General features: G+C 51.6%; 1 protein-coding gene and 1 pseudogene across 1 annotated transcript; one reads left to right on the top strand and one right to left on the bottom strand.

Annotated features, from left to right (window-relative positions):
* Positions 1-10,379: 10,379 nt before the first annotated feature.
* On the top strand, positions 10,380-11,679 carry LOC116781551 (olfactory receptor 14J1-like). The gene has a single exon (XM_032677211.1). It carries the CDS (start codon positions 10,605-10,607, stop codon positions 11,529-11,531), a length of 927 nt encoding a protein of 308 aa, XP_032533102.1. The 5' UTR covers positions 10,380-10,604; the 3' UTR covers positions 11,532-11,679.
* Positions 11,680-11,799: 120 nt separating this feature from the next.
* On the bottom strand, positions 11,800-20,661 carry LOC116781537 (annotated as a pseudogene).
* Positions 20,662-21,224: the final 563 nt, after the last annotated feature.

Below are 21,224 nucleotides of genomic sequence, written 5' to 3'. Positions count from 1 at the left end.
CCTTGGGGTCAGATTTTGCACTGTGCAGTTTGATAAGTTAGTGCAGATGTGTGTTTGCAGGCATGTTCTTCTTCTGTATTCCCTGATCAAATTCAGTAAACTGATACCTGGCTTGAGATTTTTTTTTCTGCCATAGTACTATTTTTATTCATTTCTCCAGAACAGTTTGAGAAAATGAAGGTACACTTAGCCCCAGTTTCCTTGCTGCTGTAATCTCTTGACCTTTTTTTCTTTTCCCCTCCCCCAAACTAATGGGTAACTGTGAAACCCAAGCTCGGGAATGTGGTTGGAATTCCAGGCCCCAGTCTGGCACTGGCAGGGAAGAGAGCTGCTGGCTTGGATGGAAGAGTGTTGATAGAAAAGTAGTGATGACTCACATGGGGAGAGGAAAAACATGTTATTTGGGGGTGTAAAGCAGGGGGAGATGGCAAGCTAACAAGGTAGTGGAAGCCATGTGAACAGGAAAAGGAGGACTTAGAGGAGACAGATCAGGACAGAAGGACAGACCATCATGTTTCAGCCCCTGAATCTCAAATCTTAGGAGATAATGAAGGAAAGTAGGAACAAAGCTCACCTGTCCTTTGGTGAGTTTCCAAATGGATCAGGTGTCATATTTTAAGGAGGGTGTATTCCAGGCAATTTAATACAGAGAAGTGACCATATCAAATGACACATGTATAGGGATTCATTATGGGTGATTGTTATATAAGAGAACACATACACATGCAAAGATTTGAAAGCATTTTGGAATAAAATCCATTGAAAAAGAATCATTTTGGGTGTAAATCTATGAAAAGGAATGTGGAGGATGTGATGTCACAGGGGAGCTGTGTTGTCACGGCGAGGATGTGATGGCACAGGGGAACTGTGATGTCACAGGAAGGATATGATTTCACAGGGGATGACGTGAAGTCATAGAGGTGCCTTGGAACAACAAGGATGTGATGTCAAAGGAAGGATGCGATGTCACAGGGCGGGTGTGATGTCACAGGGGAGGACGTGACATCGTAGAGATGTCTTGCAACAACAAGGATGTGATGTCACAGAAAAGATGTGATGTGCTGGGGTGGGTGTAATGTCACAGAGGAGGATATGATGTCCCTGGGAGGATGTGATGTCACAGGAAGAATGTGATGTCACAGCAATGATGTGATGTCACAGAGGAGGTTGTGATGTCACGGGGAGGATGCGATGTCATATGATAGATGTGACATCATATGGGAGATGTGATATCACAGGTAGGATGTGATGTCATATGATGGATGTGACGTCATAGAGGAGATGTGATGTTACAGGGAGGATGTGATATCACTGGGAGGATGTGATGGTACAGGAATGATGTGATGTCACAGGGGAGCTGTGATGTCACAGAGGAGGATGTGATGTCACTGGGGAGCTGTGATGTCACAGAGGAGGATGTGATGTCGCAGGAAGGATGTGATGTCACAGGAAGGATGTGATGTCACAGGAAAGATGTGATGTCATATGATGGATGTGACGACATGGAGGAGATGTCATGTCACTGAGGGCAATGTGATGTCACAGGGGAGCACGTGATGTCACAGGGATGATATATCATCACAGGAGAGGTGTGATGTCATACGATGGATGTGATGTCACAGGGGAGCTGTGATGTCCCAGAGGAGGCTGTCATCTCTCAGGGCAGCTGTGAAGTCACAGGGGAGGACGTCACGTAATAGAGGCCCGTGGTGTCACAGTAAGGATGTGATGTCACAGGGATGATATAGCATCACAGGAGAGATGTGATGTCCTATGATGGATATGACATCATAGGGAAGATGTCATGTCACAGGGACAATGTGATGTCACAAGGGAGCTGTGATGTCACAGAGATGATATATCATCACAGGAGAGGTGTGATGTCACAGGGATGATTTGATGTCACAGGAGAGATGTGATATCGTAGGAGAGATGTGATGTCACAGAGATGATGTGATTTCACAGGGGGAATATGATGTCAGAGGGGAGCTGTGATGTCATAGGAGAGATGTGATGTCATATGATGAATGCGAAGTCATAGAGAAGCTGTGACGTCACGGGGAGGATGTGATGTCAAAAGGGAGCTGTGATTTCACAGGGAAGATGTGACGTCACAGGGGAACTGTGATGTCACAGAACAGGATGTGATGTCATAGGAGACATGCGATGTCACAGAGGGGGATGTGAGGTCACAGAGGAGGACATGATGTCACAGAGGGACCTGGGATGTCACAGGAAGCATGCGATGTCACAGGGGAGGATGTAGTATCACAGAGGAAGATGTGATGTCACAGATGAGGATGTGATGTCATAGGAGACATGCGATGTCACAGGGGAGAATGTAGTATCACAGAGGAAGATGTGATGTCACAGATGAGGATGTGATGTCATAGGAGACATGCGATGTCACAGGGGAGGATGTGATATCACAGAGGAGGATGTGATGTCACAGAGGAGGATGTGATGTCACAGAGGAGGATGTGATGTCACAGGCGGTTGTGATGTCACAGAGGAGGATGTGATGTTAAAGGGAGCTGTGATGTCACAGAGCAGGATGTGATCTTGCAGAGGAGGATGTGATGTCACAGAAGAGGATGCGATATCACAGGAGAACTGTGATGTCACAAAGAAGGATGCAACGTCACAAACGGTTGTGATGTCATAGGAGACGTGATGTGAAGGGGGTTGTGATGTAACAGAGAAGGATGTGAAGTCACAGAGGAGGATGTGATGTCACAGGGAGTTGTAATGTCACAGAGGAGGATGTGATGACACAGAGGAGGATGTGATGTCACAGCGGCGAATGTGATGTCACAGAGGAAGATGTGATGTCACAGAGGGGATGTGAGGTCATAGGAGACATGCGATGTCACAGAGGAGGATGTGATGTCACTCAAGAGGATGTGATGTCACGGAGACAGATGTGATGTCATAGGAGTCTTGTGATGTCACAGAGGAGGATGTGATGTCACAGGGAGCTGTGTTGTCACAGAGGAGGATGTGCTGTCACAGAGGAGGATGTGATGTCACAGGGAGCTGTGATGTCATAGAGGAGAATGTGATGTCACAGGGGGATGTGATGTCACAAGGTAACTGTGATGTCACAGGGAGCTGTGATATCATAGCAGATATGCGATGTCACAGGGGAGGACGTGATGTCACAGAGGAACTGTGATATTACAGAGGAGGATGTGGTGTCACAGGGAGCTGTGATGTCACAGAGGAGGATGTAATGTCACTGGAGAGCTGTGATGTCATAGGAGACATGCGATGTCACGTCCGAGGATGTGATGTCATAGGAGACATGCGATACCACAGAAGAGGATGTGATGTGACAGGGAGCTGTGATGTCACAGAGGAGGATGTGATGTCACTAGAGAGCTGTGATGTCATAGGAGACATGCAATGTGACAGAGGAGGATGTGATGTCACAGGGAGCTGTGATGTCCGAGAGGAGGATGTGTTGTTATAGGAGACATGCGATGTTACAGTGGAGGATGTGATGCCACAGAGGAGGATGTGATGTCACAGAGGAACTGTGATAACACTAAGGAGGGTGTGATGTCACAGGCAGTTCTGATGTCACAGAGGAGAATGTGATGTCTCAGAGGAGGATGTGATGTCGCAGGGAGCTGTCATGTCACAGAGGAGGATGTGATGTCACAGAGGAGGATATGATGCCACAAAGGAGGATGTGATGTCACTGAGGTGGATGTGATGTCACAGAAGGGCTGTGATGCCTCAGGAGACATAAGATGTCACAGAGGAGGATGTGATGACACAGGAGAGCTGTGATGTCATAAGGGAGTTGCGATGTCACAGAGGAGGATGTGATGTCATAGGAGACATGCAATTTCACAGAGGAGGATGTGATGTCACAAAAGAGCTCTGATGTCACAGAGGAGGATGTGATGTCACAGGGAGTTCCGAAGTCACAGAGGAGGATGTGATGTCACAGAGGAGAATGTGATGTCACAGAGGAGGATGTGATGTCATAGGAGACATGCGATGTCGCAGAGGAGGTCGTGATGTCACGGGGAGCTGTGATGTCACAGAGGAGGATGTGGTGTCAAGAGGAGGATGTGATGTCACAGAAGAGGATGTGATGTCACGGGGAGCTGTGATGTCACAGAGGAGGATGTGATGTCACAGAAGAGGATGTGATGCCACAGGAGAACTCTGATGTCACAAAGGAGGATGTGATTTCACAGGGAGTTGTGATGTCACAGAGGAGGATGTGATGTCACAGAGGTGGATGTGATATCACAGAGGAGGATGTGATGTCACAGAGGGGGATGTGATATCACAGGAGAGCTCTGATGTCACAGAGGAGAATGTGATGTCACAGGGAGTTGTGACAAGACAGGGGAGCTGTGATGTCACAGCGGTGGATGTTATGTCACAGAGGAGGATGTTATGTCACAGAGGAGAATGTGATGTCATGGGAAACATGTGATCTCACAGAGGAGGATGTGATGTCACAGGGAGCTGTGATGTCACAGAGGAGGATGTGTTGTTATAGGAGACATGCGATGTTACAGCGGAGGATGAGATGTCACAGGGGAGGATGTGATGTCATAAGTAACATGCGATATCACAGAGGAGGATGTGATGTCACAGAGGAGCTGTGATAACACAGAGGAGGATGTGATGTCACAGGCAGCTGTGATGTCACAGAGGAGAATGTGATGTCTCAGAGGAGGATGTGATGTCACAGAGGAGGATGTGATGTCACTGGGAGCTGTGATGACACAGAGGAGGAGGTGATGTCAGAGCACGATGTGACGACACAGAGGAGCTGTGATGCCACAACGGAGGATGTTATGTCACAGAGGATGATGTGATATCACAGGAGAGCTCTGATGTCACAGAGGAGAATGTGATGTCACAGGGAGTTGTGACGACACAGGGGAGCTGTGATGTCACAGCAGAGGATATTATGTCACAGAGGAGGATGTTATGTCACAGAGGAGGATGTGATGCCATAGGATACATGCCATGTCACAAAGGAGGATGCGATGTCACTGGAGAGCTGTGATGTCACAGAGGAGAATGTGATGTCACAGAGGAGGATGTGATGTCACAGAGGAGGATGTGATGCCATAGGATACATGCCATGTCACAAAGGAGGATGCGATGTCACTGGAGAGCTGTGATGTCACAGAGGAGAATGTGATGTCACAGAGGAGGATGTGATGTCACAGAGGAGGATGCCATGTCACAGAGGAGGATGTGATGTCATAGGAGACAAGTGGTGTCACAGAAGAGGATGTGATGTCATAGGAGACAAGTGGTGTCACAGAAGAGGATGTGATGTCACGGGGAGCTGTGATACCACAGAGGAGGATGTAATGTCACTGGAGACCTGTGATGTCATAGGAGACATGCGATGTCACAGAGGAGGATGTGATGTCACAGGGAGCTGTGTTGTCACAGAGGAGGATGTGCTGTCACAGAGGAGGATGTGATGTCACAGGAGAGCTCTGATGTCACAGAGGAGAATGTGATGTCACAGGGAGTTGTGACGACACATGGGAGCTGTGATGTCACAGCAGAGGATGTTATGTCACAGAGGAGGATGTGATGTCACAGGGAGCTGTGATGTCATTGACAGAAGGGGAAACTTTTTCAGTCAGAGCAACAGGTCTCCAGAAACAAAGACTGGTTTTTTTCTACAAAATGGAAGGAAAAAAAAGGCAAGAGTGAGGCTGCAGCTCTACACAATCATCATGAGATGGACTAGAACTAAAACTGAGGCAAAGGACTTCAATAAGTGCAGCATTGTTCACACTTATGGTTGTGTCCTGGTTCCAGGGGCTGGGACCAGTTTATCACGATGTGGGTATAACCCACACTGTGCATCCTTTGAAACCTGCCCAGTGTGTGACAGGAATTCCTGTCACAGGAACCACCCCAAGCAGTGCAGGAGGAGCCTCCCAAGCAGCAGTTGCAGGGCAGCAGGGACCGACCTGAGCTGCCTTTGGTGCCCAGGAACTCCCCCCACACAGCCCCTCTCCTGCCCCGAGGGACCACCAGAACAGGGGGAGCCCAAAGGCAAGGACTGGAGCAATTCAACAGACATTTTGGGGTCATTTTATGGACATTTTGCACAGACTAAGGGAAGGAGACCTGTGTGTTATAGCAAAGAATGGGAAGGGGGTGGTGGGGAGGGAAGTTGTATTGAGTCGTGTGGGGCCTGGGCATGATGGGACTGGTGTGGAATAAGGGCTGGAATGTGCTGGTTTGGGCCGGGGTGGAGTTAATTTTCTTTGCAGGGGCTGGTGTGGGGCTGTGGTTGGGCTTGTGCTGAGCACAGGCTTGAGAACACAGAGGTGGTTTTGTTAGTGCTGAGCTTACCCAGAGCCAAGGCCTTTCCTGCCCCTCACACAGACACTCTGGGGAGGGGCTGGGGGTGTGGGGGAGGTTGGGAGGGGACACAGCTGGGACAGGTTTGGAGTGATGGAGATTGTTTTCCCAAGTCACCATTCCATGGGATAGGGCCCTGCTCTCCTGGAGGTGCTGAACACCTGCCCAACCGTGGGAAGCAGGGAATGAATCCCCTGTTTTGTTTTGCTCCTGTGTGCAGCTTTTACTTGTCCTTATTAAAGTGTCTTTATCTCAACCCATGAGTTTTCCAGCTTTTCCCCTCCCAGTTCTCTCCAGGGTCCTGCTGGTGGGGGAGTGAGGAGTGGCCAGGAGAGGCTTGGGGGCTGCATGAGGTGAAACCACAACAGCCTTTGTTGGTGTCCAGGGTGGGGCTGGGAGTGTTGGAGATACCCACAGATGTGTCTGGGATGTGCTGCTGAAATTTGCAGCTGCTGGTGCTGTCTGGAGCTCCTGGCTGTGTGTCAGGGTCTGGGGCTCCTTGGTGGCTGTAAGTCCATGTGAACTTGAGCTGAAGGGCCTGTGACCTGTAGGTGAGTCCAGGGTGGAGCAGAGACCCCCTGCAGCCCAGGGAGGAGCCCACACTGGAGCAGATTTGCTGGCAGGACTTGTGACCCCTCTTATCAATATGAGACTCCAATCTTTCAGTTTAAGGTCATTGCCCCATATTCTGCCAATACAGGCCTACGTAAAACGTATCCCTGTGATTTCCTTAGACTGTGAGCATCACGTGTTCATCTGCAAACACCATGGAGAGTACCCAGGGATCTCCCAAGAAAAGGTTTGGAGGCCTCAAGCCCATGACCACTCTGTAGGGACTAAGGAGCTCTGGGCTCCATGGTGTGGAGACTGAGGACAATGCAGGGGTAGCCAGAGAGGGCTTGAAGGGTGGTTTCAGAGATGAAGGATCCTTTTGTCATAGCAGGAAACAGCACGAGAAATAAAGAAATAATGCCAAGTGCAGCTGGAGAGGTCCAGAGTGGAAACAAAGAAAACGGAGTTTCACCCTGAGGGCAATGGTGTGGTGAAACACATCACCCAGAAAGAGTCTGGGTGAGCCCAAGGCTTTGTGTGTGCAGGAAGAGCCAGGGAGGACGCAGAGATGTCAGTGCAGGAAGGTGCCAGCCAGGTGGGGCAGCCGGGGGGATGACGACAGCCTGCAGGGAAAGGGGCAGGGCATGGACACCGTAGGACAGCCTGGGCTGGAGAGGAGACAGGGAGGGGGAGAAGCTGAAAGGCCCTGACACAGCCACCTTCTGCAGGCCTTTGGCCATGGCTGCTGTCTGTGCCCCTGAGGCCAGGAGGAGGGGAGTGGCCCTTGCAGCCCTGGGGCCTCCTGGCCTCCTTGTCCCCGCTCAGCAGCCTGGCAGGTGCCACCCCATGGTCCTGCCCTTGGCATTGCACATCCCACATCCCAGTGCCCCAGGAAGAGCCCTGAGGAATGAGGCAGGGACAGCATCTGCCTTCCCAGGGGCTGGGGGTCAGGGCGTGGTCTGTTAGATTAAGGAAACAAGTCAAGGTTTATTCATCATCAGAGCCACCTTTCCCTTGCTTGTCCATCCTTGTCATCACTGTCTGCAGTTTTCTGCTCTAACTGGAATCTGGGGACACATTCTCAGTTGTGTCCCTCACTGAGACTCATTAGCACTACAAGAAACTTCAGTGTTTCAATCTCATTTTGACTTCTTGAGAAGTTGTTTGAACTTCCTCTCAGGGACTGAGTCTCATGTAAACAACATCAAACCCCCCTGAGGGTCATGAAATGCCTGGGGCTGTTGCTGTGCTGCTGAGCTGGGCCGGGCTCCTGGCACACAGGGAGCTCCTGGCAAGCAAGAAGAGCTTCAAAGAGACAGCTCTGCTGGTGAGCAGCTCCTCTGCACAGCCCAGCAGGGCTGAGGGCACTGCCTGCAGCACCCAGGGCACAGGAGAGAAGGCAGAGAGATGAGAGGCAGCCTGGGCTGGCAGGTGACTGAGCTCTCACCACACGAGAAACCTTCCCAGGATTTGAAGGAAGAATTCTCTGGCTGTAGGAAAGTTCAACTTGCCTTCCTGGAGGCATCTCCTAAAGCTACCACATCCCACAGCTTCCAGGATCTTTCAGCAGGACTCTCCCAGTTGCTGCAGTGCAGGGGAAGTGGCCACATGGCAGAGCAGGGCAGGAGCTGCAGGCAGCAAGGGCAGAGAGGAGAAGGGAGCAGGAGGTTGAAGGGATCCTGGGGTGGGAGGACAGGGCAGAGCTGCTCAGGGCAGGAACCTTGCCAGCCCTTTGCCAGGGTCAGGCTGTGGCTGCAGAGCAGTGCAGGTGAGTTGCTGCAAGTGCCTCTGCCAGCTGCCAAATGGCAGCAGTGGCAGGAGCTGTCAGGATGGCTCTGCTGGATTTGCTGGAGTGCAGCAGGAGAAGCTGCTGCAGAGCAGGACTTGCTGCTGCCCCCTCAGAGGCCCAGGGCCAGAAGGTTCCCTGTGGCAGGGCTGGCTGTGGAGTGGGAAGGTGGGGGTGCAGCCAGGGGTGCCCAGGGCTGTGGTGCAGAGCAGGGTCCTGCCCCCAGGGCTCTGTGTGCTGGGGCAGGGACTCTGCTGCCTGCCAGGCTCAGCTCTCAGCCCGGCCAAGGAGCTGCCACGGCCCTGCAGGGAGAAGGGGTGGGTGGAAGGAGTGACCCCTCATGGCAGGGCAGGGCTGGGCAGGGCCTTTGAGCTGCAGGCTCAGGGCTCCTCACAGCTTCAGCTCCACCTCCTGCCATTTCCAGGGGCCCTTCTCAGGAAGCACATCCCTCCAGAACATCTCCCCCTTCCCAGCCACCGCAGGCTGTCTGGGATCTGCTCTGCAGCCCCTGCCCAGGCAGAGCTGCCCCTGGGCACTGGGCTGGGGATGGCTCTGGCAGCACTGGCAGGGAGCTGAGCTGGGCACAGGCAGGGGCTGCTGGCAGGAACAGCTCCTCACCCAGAGACAGGCAGGCAGGGAGAGGCAGCTGCTGCCACAAGGGCTGGGCAGGGGGATGGGGGCCCCTCCCTGCTGTCCCTGTGGCACAGACCCCTTCCCTGAGCAGCTCCTGCCTGGGCTCCTTTCCCAGCCGAAGCAGAGCCTGTGCCCTCAGGCCCACGGGGGCTGGGCTGTGCATTGCCCTGCAGCAGCCAGAGCCCAGGCAAGGACAAGGCCCTGATTTCCAGCTGTCTCTCTGTGTCCCTCCTCCCTTGGCAGCAGCACTGTGGCATTTCACTGCCATCCCCTGCTGCCTGGGCTCTCCTTGTTCTCACCAGTGGGTTTTCTGAACCACTGTGGGGCTGGGGGGGGGGCAGATTCCTGTGCAGACACAACCCCTTTGGGTGCTGCTGTGGGGATGTGTCTGTGGGAACCAAGTGCCCAAGTGCCCTCCAGGCACCTTCCGGGTCTTCAGCTGTTTGCCTGGGTGTCCTGCAGGGCTGCAGGTGCCCTCCAGAAGGGCACAGCTCTGCCATAGGATCTCTGTGCTGCACAGGATCCCCATGGAGAAAACTCCTCAGTGCTAAATCCATGGAAATGCTCTGGGCAGCTACAGTCAGCATTTAGTGTCTCAGTCTGGGAGGGGAGAGATGAAAAGGTGAGCAGTGTGTCAATCTGTTCTTTGGATTTGGATTCCTGGATATCTGTGCAGTTTCTCATTAGGGGAACAGTTGAGTGTGATGCTCCTCCAGCTCCAAGCTGCCAGCACAGGGCAACTGAGCCCAGGACTGATGGGCAGAGCAGCTCTTCTCTCTGCACTAAGGGACCGTCCCTGTGCCCCTCAGAACCCACAAGACTTGACCTGCAGTGCAATAGAAATGTCAGGGATTTCAAACCTCCACAACCACTCCTAAGTGTGGCAGGTGCAAGTGGGTGAACAAATACAAAGAATTCCCTCAGCTCAGTCCTTCGTTTGGGCAAATTGCAAACAGCAAAGCTGAGAAGCTCTTGGATGTATCACGAGTATATTTAATTTGAGATCACCCTGCATTCCAAGTTCCCTCTGTCAGCAGAGCAAGAAGGAGTCCTTGGGAGCCCATCACAGAGTTGCTGCTTCCCATAGTCCCTTCAGCCAGCAAAAGCCAGAGCTCAGGGGAGGGAGCTGCAGGGAGGTCTGAGTGAGGAGAGAGAGCCTGAGAGTGGGGTGGCTGTGAGATGTGTAATGTTTGGCTGCAGAAGCCTGGTCTAACTCAGCAGTGACTTTTCCTCCACAACAGATCAAAATACCGTGGGGAAGGAGGAAATGTCCAACAGCAGCTCCATGGCCCAGTTCCTCCTCCTGGCATTTGCAGACAGGCGGGAGCTGCAGCTCCTGCACTTCTGGCTCTTCCTGGCCATCTCCCTGGCTGCCCTCCTGGCCAACGGCCTCATCCTCAGCGCCGTAGCCTGTGACCACCACCTGCACACCCCCATGGGCTTCTTCCTGCTCAACCTCTCCCTCACAGACCTGGGCTGCATCTGCACCACTGTCCCCAAAGCCATGCACAATTCCCTCTGGGGCACAAGGACCATCTCCTACACAGGATGTGTTGCACAGGTCTTTCTGCTTGTCTTCTTTCTTGGAACAGAGTTTTCCCTCCTCACCATCATGTGCTACGACCGCTACGTTGCCATCTGCAAACCCCTGCACTACGGGACCCTCCTGGGCAGCAGAGCTTGTGCCCACATGGCAGCAGCTGCCTGGGCCACTGGCTTTCTCTATGCTCTGCTGCACACAGCCAATACATTTTCCCTGCCCCTGTGCCAGGGCAATGCCCTGGGCCAGTTCTTCTGTGAAATCCCACACATCCTCAAGCTCTCCTGCTCACATTCCTACATCAGGGAACTCGGGCTTCTCTTGATTTCCATCTCTTTAGCATTTGGTTGTTTCATTTTCATTGTTTTCTCCTATGTGCAGATCTTCAGGGCTGTGCTGAGGATCCCCTCTCAGCAGGGACGGCACAAAGCCTTTTCCACGTGCCTCCCTCACCTGGCCGTGGTCTCCCTGTTTCTCAGCACTGGCACATTTGCCTACCTGAAGCCCCCCTCCATCTCCTCCCCATCCCTGGATCTGGCCCTGTCAGTTCTGTACTCGGTGATGCCTCCAGCAGTGAACCCCCTCATCTACAGCCTGAGGAACCAGGAGCTCAAGGATGCCCTGAGGAAAATGATGACAGGATGCTTTTCATGAGCAATAAAGTGCCTGTTTTCTGGTGTATAGCATTCAGAATGGGACTCCTTAATGGCCCAGCCTTCCTGCTCTGGTTTTTCGTGGAGGTCATCACATTCTTCTTGCAATAATTTTCTGTACAATTAAATATTATTATGCATCGGCCTTCTAATTTAGTGTTTACTTATTGAATTTGACACTGACATGTACAGATGATGAATTGTGCTGTCTGAGTATTTAAACAAAATAAAGGACACTGCAGTGCCTTCTTTGTCCAAGACCCTTCTTCTTAGATGTTCCTAAAGGACAGTACACTGCAGGACAGGGTGTATTTGCAAACAGGGGAAGGGGACAATAATCCCAGCCCAGCAGCACTGCCAGGGAGCAGCAGTGCTTGGTCTTTGCAGAGCTGCTCTCTTGCCACTTCCACACTGTCCTCCTGAGCCCCTTTCTTGCTGTAAGGCCTGAGTGCTCTCTGAGCACAGTCCTGTGGGCTGGAAGCCCTTGGAGCACAGGCAGGGACAGGCAAAGCAAAATCTGGGAAACTCTCTGGTCTGAGATCAGTTGTGCTGCCCAAGAACACGCTGACTCCAGAGGTGTCCAAGCGGGGCAGAGCCGGCGACTCCGGTCCGTGCGGCGGCGGGGGGGAGGCAGCGGCTCTGCTTGATTCCATGGAGTTCTGGGCAGGCACAGTGGCCCCTTGGTTCCAGGAGGCTCTGAGATGTCTCAGGGTTCCTTTTGTTCCAAAGAGATCCCACATGTCACAGTGGTCCCTTGGTTCCATGAGATTCCCCAGTGTCCCTGCATTCCTTTGGTTCCATGAGGCCCTGCAGTGTCACGGTGCCACTTGATTCTGTGACCTTACAAAGAATCAGAATGGTCCCTTGATTTAAGGCCAACTGCACATGGGGCTGCCTTAGGGGGAGTGTGGGCACCCAGACAAGGGAGTTGTCACCACCTGGACTCAGCCCTGGGGTCACCACATCTGGACTGGTCTGTCTGTCTGTGAGGTTCCCCATTCTGGAGGAATGAGGAAGAACTGGAGAGGGTCTAGAGGAGATCTGACAGGATGGAGCTTTTCTCTGTATTGGAAATAGAATGAAATCTCCACAAAGAGTAGCATGGAAGGTTCAGACTGAAGGTGAGGAAAAAGAAATATCACTCAATGGGGACCCTTGTGCTGCAAGAGGTCACCCAGAGGGAGTCAGGATCAGCCCATGGCTTTGTGTTCCAGGGAACAGCCAGAGCTGGTGCAGAGACATCAGGGAGGGTCTAGAAATGCTGCTGGGAGGGGGTGGGAAAGCAGGAGGGGTGTGTGCAGCCTGCAAGGCCAGAGCAGCAGCAGGGCCAGGGCAGGACAGCCTGCAGGAGAGATGGCCAAGGGCTCTGGCAGGGCTGCAAGGCCCAAAGGCACCCAGGCCTTTGTCCCCTTGCCTCTGGCAGCTGCCTCTGCCACTCAGGCCACCACAAGCAACTTGCCTGGCAGGTTCTGCCCTTGGGTTCTGCCTCGCCCCTCCCTCAGCAGCCTGGCAGGGGTTGCCCAGTTTTGGGCCTTTGTTGTTCCTCCCCCTCCCATCCCAGTGCCCCCCAAAGAGCCCTGAGCCAGCCGGGAGGGACAGGATCTGCTGGGCCAGGGCCTGGGGCTCAGGCCTTGGCCTTTGTGCTCCACAAAACCAAGGCAGGCTTTGCTCAGCACTGCAGGGGCCTGCCCAGAGCCTTTGTCTGCCTGCACTCCTGGCCTCCAAGGAGCTGCTCCAAGGAGGCCCTGGGGAGGCTTTGGCAGTGCCTGCCCTCAGTGGGGCCCAGCAATGCTTCAAGGCACTTGCAGTTTGGCTTCTGACTTCTTCAGCAGCTGCTTCAATCTTCTCTCAGTACCTCAGGATCATGGGCTGGGCTGCAAACACACCGTGGGGCTCATTAAATTCCAGAAATCCCTCAGGATCTCTTTGTCTTCCTTTAATTGTCTTCAAGGCAATTTCAAAACAAGTCTTCAAAGTTTGTACTTTTTTTATTTTAATTCAATGATGGATATTTTTTAGTTCAGAGAAGAGGTGATAGAGGTGTTCTCCATGTGATCTTGATGCCGAGTGTCTCCTCAGGAGATCCACACTGACCCTGGATGATCAACTTTGCTCCTCACCCCCAACCTCACCAGTTCTGACATGGCCCATCTTGGACTGACAGCTGATGCAACTCCAAACACACTGTGGGACCCATTAAAACACTGAAAAACAAATTATTTCCCTTTCTTTTAATTGTCTTCAAGTCTTCAAGACTTCTACAGCTAATTGGAGTTGTTTTGTAGTTTAGCTAAGGAGGAAGATTTTAAAGTGGACATCATGAAAAATATATATTTTTTGATGAAAGAGAATGATTTACACAGAGCCTTGGGATGCAAGAGGGTCAGGACACAAAGGATTTTGATCCAAAGACAAGGAGGCAAAAGAGATTAGTAGCACTTAATCATTGACCAATTGAACAGTTATCAAGTGGTTCAATAGCATTTGCTAAAATTTTAACAGTTACTTATGTTAAACAACATCACAACAACAGATTGTAGATTCACAACAACAACATTCCCACCACAGTCAATTCACACCCACACCCAGGCAGAGATGTGTGGACACATCAATAGATGACATGGCCCATCCTGGACTGACAGCTGATGCAACTCCAAACACACTGTGGGACCCATTAAAACACTGAAAACCAAATTATTTCCCTTCCTTTAGTTGTCTTCAAGTCATCAAGACTTCTACAGCTAATTGGAGTTGTTTTGTAGTTTGACTAAGGAGGAAGATTTTAAAGTGGACAACACAAAAATATATATTTTTTGATGAATAGGAATGATTTACACAGAGCCTTGGGATGCAAAAGAGTCAGGGCACAAAGGATTTTGATCCAAAGACAAGGGGGCAAAAGACATTAGTAGCACTTAATCATTGACCAACTGAACAATTATCAAGTGGTTCAACAGCATTTGCTAATATTTTAACAGTGACTGAATTCAAGATTCATAATAACAACATTCCCACCACAGTCAATTCACACCCAGGAAGAGCTGTGTGGACACATCAATAGCTGGCTGTGGAAAGGTCTCTCTCCCAAATTCTCCTGGTTGTCAGGGAAACACTCCCCCAAATCCCTTTGTGTTTGCCCACCAGACAAGGGTCACAGCTGGAGGAGTGTTTGTGGAGGGGGATCAGAATTGTCCTGGGCATCAGCGAGGGTCTTTGGAGTGTTGCAAACTGGAGGGTTCCCGAGCTGGGAGAGGCTGCCAGAGGTGTCCCACTGAGAGGGAGGTGCTGGGGAGCTGCCAGGGCCTCCCTCAGCCCCGCTGGTTGTGGGCTCCCAAGGGGACTGGCTTTAGTTATCTGCTGAATTTCCATCCTGGTGTCAGGAATGACTGGAGTTTCCAAACTATTTGGGAATTGGATCCAAACTGTTCCATTTGGGCTGTGATTCAGGCAGAGAATATTCCAAGGCTTTCATGGGATGACTGATTATCCTGTGTTCCCCAGCTGTTTTACTCTGGATTGTTCCCATCTGTATCAACTAGGAGCACCTGGTCCAGTCCAGGGACACTTCCCCACACCCTTGGCACATTGCAGGGGCTCTTCATTGCTCAGCTGGTTTGGTCAAGGCTTGTCAGGAGCTCCTGAGATCATCGATCAGGCCTGAGGACAATGGGGGGAGGATGCACCACCACAGAGGCTTCTAAAAAAGATGTGGAAAAACATTTTGTAGGGCCTAGATATGGTGTGATAGGACAAATGATTTTAAACTAAAAAAATGTAGGTTTGAAGTAGATATAACCAAGAAGTTTTTACAGTGAGGATGGTGAAACACTGGCACAGATGCCAAGAGAGGTGATGCCTCATCCCTGGAAACATTCAAGGGCAGGTTGGATGGGGCTCTGAGCAACCTGATCTAGTTGTGGATGCTCCTGCTTATTGCAGAGGGTTGGACTAGATGAACTTAAAGATCTCTTCCTACCAAAGCTCTTCCATCGTTCTACTGGAGCCAAGGCTGACAAGGATCACCCAGGTTTCAGACCCAGCTGAGCATCCCCTTTGATGGCCCATCTGGCAGCTCTGCTAAAAAGCTGCTGCAAAGAACCTCCAGACCTAAAGGAGCTTTTGTGCTGGGCTCAGCTGTGGCTCTCAGGGCTGGGGGGTTGGCTTTTGGCTGCCAGGTGCCCACCAAGGCTCTCTCACTCCTTCTCCTTCTCCACTCCCCTTGGTGCCTGCAGGGTTGTTTCTCCCACATTTCTCTCACTCCTCTCTCAGTTACAGCACCCTGGATTTTATCCTTTCTCCAAAGGATTATCACAGAGGGACCTCTGGATTTGCTTTTTGGCTCAGCTTTGGGCACTGGCTGGTCCATTTTGGAGCCACCTGAAACTGGCTCTCTCTGACCCAGAGTCAACTCTTGATCTCCTCTTCCCTAAGGGAAACCTGCAGCCCCCTCCCTGCTACCAAACCTGATCCACAGGGTCATTCAAGTGCCCAGGAATAGAGGAGGTCATTGATCCCATTATTCCTCAGGCTGGTTAAACAAGACTTTGTCCTCTTCCTGTCCCTGACTGCAGGTTCTTTGTGTCAGAGCAGAGCTGGGCTGGACCTCAGCCGTGCTTTGCTCCAGAGCCTGCTGGGGTGGGGGCAGATGGCAATGACAGAGGGACTGAGATGCCCCAAGGAGAGCAAACCCTGCTGTCCCCAGGGCCAGAGAGACACAGGGCTGGGCTGGGCAGCCTGGCAGGACAGGGCTTTGCTACCTGGGGGGTCTCTGCCACTGTGGAGGGCCCAGAGGCTTCAGGTGACTGTGATCTGCAGGAAGGACAAGGTGCTGATTGAAATGTCCTTGGCTTTGGACCTCCTGTGATCCAGAAACACTGTGAAAATCACTGGTCTGTTCCTTGGCTGCAACATCAAAGGGATGACTAAGGGTTATCAAGCATTGGAACAGAATGTCCAGGGAAGTGGTTGAGTCACCACAGAATCATAGAAGTGTTAAGGTTGGAAAAGACCTCTGAGATCATGGAGTGCAACCATTCACCCAACACTGGCATCTTCACCACTGAACCGTGTCCTGAAGTGCCACAGCTCCATGTTTTTTGAACACTTCCAGGGATGGTGACTGTAAGACCCAAGGTTTGAGCTGTGAGCTCAGCCAAGGGATTTTATTTTGAAAAATATAAAAATCTTTGAAAAGAGTCTTCAGTTCTTTTAATAACTTGCGAGAGACCACAAGGGAGAAGACACTGCACAATTTTTCTCAAGTGGTCAAAAAACACACTTTTACTGGCAAACTTCAGGAACTAAGGGAGCTTGGCAAAAGGTTATAGGGCAACATTCAACCAGAATAGAGCATTCCCCAAAGCAGTGACTGATCACAGGCCAACCCATCCCAGTCAGCTGGATGGTTTATTGACAATGTGTCCCGAGGGGCGGCACCTCCGATGCCATAGAAACCCCTCCCCTGGATTAGGAAACCTTTGGAATTCAGGAGCTGTTCCAGCGGACATGAAAATGAACAGCAATTTCCCTAAAGCCCAGCCCCAAGCAAAACAAAGTCAGGCCCCATCAGTGGCAGAGCAAAGGTCCCCCCATGGCTCTGTGCCTGTGGCCGCTGAGGCGGCAGCGCAGGCCCGAGGCGGTGCCGGGTCCCGGTGCAGCCGGGGCAGAGCGGCGGCTGCGCGAGCGGCAACCCCGGCGGTGAGTGCGGCAGCCCCGTGGCAGCGGCGGCTCCGGGCACAGAGGCCGGCGGCAGCCGCTGTGGCTCATGGAACCAAGTGGCCATTGGGACACTGCAGGGCCTCCTGGAATCAACAGGGCCGGTGGGACCCTGGGGAGACTCTTGGAGCCAAGGGAACCCTGGGATGTTTTGGAACATCCTGGAATCAAAGACCCATTGTGACACTGCAGGGCCTCATGGAACCAAGGGAATCTTGGGACATAGTGAAAACTCAAATCATCAGGGCCATTGTGACACTCCAGACCTCATGGAACCAAGGATCTGTTGTGACACTGAGAGGCCTCATGGAACCAAAGGAACCCTGACAGTTTTTGGAACCTCATGGAATCAAGGGGCCATTTCTGGCAGGATGCTCTGCTCTGATAATACCTAAACAATGGTCAGAGAATACCAACAATGCAAGCTCTCTCTGTAGTGAGTTGCTGGTGTCATAATGCTGGTTTTAATGTTGAATTCTGCTAAACCCAAAATGCGTCATGAAACTTCAAACACACATCCAGCTTTTCGAACAGGATTTGACAGATAACCTCCTCCCTGGCCTGCAAATATGTCTGGCAGTCAAACCCTTGATAACTATAAATGCCCCGTCCAACTTTCCTGTGGTAGATTCTTCCACAGACTTCCTTCAAGTGTGTGGAGCTTCTGCCATGAAGCAGGGACAGCTCTTCATGGTCACTGCCCAGGGGTTAAGTGAAAGAGAGAGAACTACCCCCTGTCGTTGTGGGGTGAGTTCCCTCAATCTCTGCTTCAGGATTGTTTCTTTTTGCTGGCTTTGATCCAATTGCTTTAATAGAATGACTTTGATAGACTGCACTGTCCTATCTTACACTATACTGCTAAGAGTTTTTTTGCTTTTATAATTTGAAGTAAATAACTCTCTTTAAAGTCTTTAGTCTGTTCAATTGTGTGATAAATTGTCTGTTCATTTGTCATAATAAATCATTCATTTTATAGATATATTTCTGATTTGCCATCACTAAAACCTGCAGGACAAAGTGATTGAATCACACCTCTAGAATTCCTTCAATTGAAACCAAAATCTGAGCCTGAGATTGGATCCAGCCACAGCCAGGCTCCTCTCTGAGAAGGAATTTAGAAAGCAAGGGGGTCCTTTCTGCCCCTCGTAGCTCAACGAGACGGCTTCTGCCATCAACTTTGTCTAAGCCTTCCACCCCCCAGCCCCAAGCCGTGACACATGGGCATGTCTTGTGCATGCAGTGCAAACATGGACTCCTGAGCTGGTCATTTGCTGTCCCTCCTTGGAGGGAAGAACAAGCCCAATGGCCTGGGGTGAGAGGCCAGTGCTGGCAGCGGCGCTGGCTGTGCCAGGGCACTGCTGGGTGCCCCCACCCTGAGCACTGCCCCCCTTGTGCTGGTCACTGCTGTTTTCCTCTGCAGGGCCTTGTGTTGGGCACATCCTGGAGAGCCAAGTGGAAAGCAGATGGAAGCTTTGAGGCCCTGGCCTGAGGAGATGCCCCTGCAGGATGGCAGTGCTGCTGCAGAGGTCAGCTCTGGGCCAGCAGTGCCCGGGGCTGTCCCTGCCTGCAGTCCCTGGACAGTCCTGCAGCAGGACTGGCACCGACTGCCAGAGCACTGAGGCTCCAACAACACAGGGCTCTGCAGGACAGTGTGGAAGGGAAGGAAGAGGAGGCTATGGAGGAGAAGAGCTGCTGCTCCCTGGCAGTGCTGCTCTGCTGGGACTCTTTTCTGGCCCAGCTCTGCACAGAGGCTCCGACCCTGCAGCTGCAGAGAAGTCAGAGAGGAAAGATGTCAGGCAAACAAGCCAATGTAGAGTTCTTTATTTGGTTGAAGCACACAGTGAGTACAATTGCCAATTTGTACAGCCTGTGGGCCAGGCTAGAAAGGCAAACACTGAATTGAAAATGGTGTATATATATAAAGATATAAATATATATCCTTATAGATATATTTATAGATATACAGATTTTTTACTGTGAACAAATTCTCACAAAAATAACACTCCTATCAGGAGCAAAAAATCAAAGAAGATATACTGGGCCTTCAATGAAGTCCATAACAGGATTGGCCTTTAATGAGGTACATAACATGCAGAAGAAGGAGAGTTTATTGCTTCTGAAAAACACCCAGTTATCAGTTTCCTCATGGCATCCTTGATCTCCTGGTTCCTGAGGCTGTAAATGAGGGGGTTCAATGCTGGAGGCACCACTGAGTATAGAACTGACACCACCAGATCAAAGGATGGGGAGGAGATGGAGGGGGGCTTCAGGTAGACAAAGAATGAGGTGCTGATAAACAGGGAGACCACGGCCAGGTGAGGGAGGCAGGTGGAAAAGGCTTTGTGCCGTCCCTGCTGAGAGGGGATCCTCAGCACAGCCCTGAAGATCTGCACATAGGAGAAAACAATGAAAACAAAACACCCAAACATTAAACAGGCAATAACCACAGTGAGTACAATTTCCCTGAGGTAGCCTGAGTGTGAGCAGGAGAGCTTGAGGATGTGTGGGATTTCACAGAAGAACTGGCCCAGGGCATTGCCCTGGCACAGGGGCAGGGAAAATGTATTGGCTGTGTGCAGCAAAGCATTGAGAAACCCAGTGGCCCAGGCAGCTGCTGCCATGTGGGCACAAGCTCTGCTGCTCAGGAGGGTCCCGTAGTGCAGGGGTTTGCTGATGGCAACGTAGCGGTCGTAGCACATGATGGTGAGGAGGGAAAACTCTGCGTCAAGAAAGAAGACAAGCAGAAAGACCTGTGCAACACATCCTGTGTAAGAGATGGTTGTGGTGTTCTGGAGGGAATTGTGCATGGCTTTGGGGACAGTGGTGCAGATGCAGCCCAGGTCTGTGAGGGAGAGGTTGAGCAGGAAGAAGCCCATGGGGGTGTGCAGGTGGTGGTCACAGGCTACGGCGCTGAGGATGAGGCCGTTGGCCAGGAGGGCAGCCAGGGAGATGGCCAGGAAGAGCCAGAAGTGCAGGAGCTGCAGCTCCCTCCTGTCTGCCAATGCCAAGAGGAGGAACTGGCTAGGGAGCTGCTGTTGGACATTTGCTGTTCCTTAGGACAGGGTCTGTTCAGAAAAGGAAAGTACAGGGAACAGTTAAGACAGCCCCCTCTCAGCAAAGCCAGTGCAGTTTTCAGGGAAATCCCCTCCAAGTCAAGGCATTTCTTTTCTCTGGTTTGTGCTCTCTCAGGGTGCTGTGAGGAGCAGGAGCTCTGCCCATGTGCTGCCAAGGACTCAGCTTTGCTCTGCTGCAGTGCAGACATGGAGGTGGTTTGGGACAGCTCTCATGATCACAGGGGATGTCACATGGAACCCAGCTTTGATGGAAAACTTCAATTCCTGTACTGTTGTCTTGGAGCAATTTGGGCTACAGGAGAGAGGTACAATGTATCCTTAAAATAATTTTGACGGGGTTTTTTGGTTACAGTCATAACAGCAGGAATGTCATTTTTTAGGAGCAAATTTTTCTGACTAGAAATCTGAAGAGTGTTGAGACAGGACAGGCAGAAGGGCTCAGCTCTCCATTGCTTATTGCAGAGTCAGGAGAGCTGCAGTGCCTCTCAGTCTGTTTCCCATCTACCCTGCACTTTCCCTTGGGCTGCCTTGAAGACGACTTCACACACAGATTCCTCTTTACAAAGCCCACCAAGATCTGTGCTGAGAGCAGGGCAGCGCTGCTTGAAAGGGCAGCTCTGGGAAGTGTCCCCTGTGCCAGCCCAGAGGTGCAGCTGTGCTGGACAGAGCAGGACAGGAGCCCTCCTGCAGAGAAGCCAAGGGCTGGGACAGGAGAGTGCCCACCCCCAAGGGAAGGCTCAGCACTGCCCAGGATCCTGTGCTCATTTCTGATCCTTCCTGAAATATTCATCTCTGAGAGTAAAAGAGTTGGAATTTCAGTGCAGCCTCCTGAACGGAGAGAACAATGTCTCTGCTACAATACCTAAGCAGGAAACACACCTCAGGACTAATTCCTTTCCTGTAGC

Source organism: Chiroxiphia lanceolata (genome assembly GCF_009829145.1).
Source record: "Chiroxiphia lanceolata isolate bChiLan1 chromosome W unlocalized genomic scaffold, bChiLan1.pri scaffold_57_arrow_ctg1, whole genome shotgun sequence".
Classification (NCBI taxonomy): Eukaryota; Metazoa; Chordata; class Aves; order Passeriformes; family Pipridae; genus Chiroxiphia; species Chiroxiphia lanceolata.
The sequence above is the reverse complement of the archived record's forward strand: the minus strand, read 5'-3'. Positions and strand labels throughout refer to the sequence as shown.

Bases quoted from the DNA above. Each gene is read 5' to 3' on its own strand.
- LOC116781551 (XM_032677211.1), top strand. From the start codon at position 10,605: ATGTCCAACAGCAGCTCCATGGCCCAGTTCCTCCTCCTGGCATTTGCA.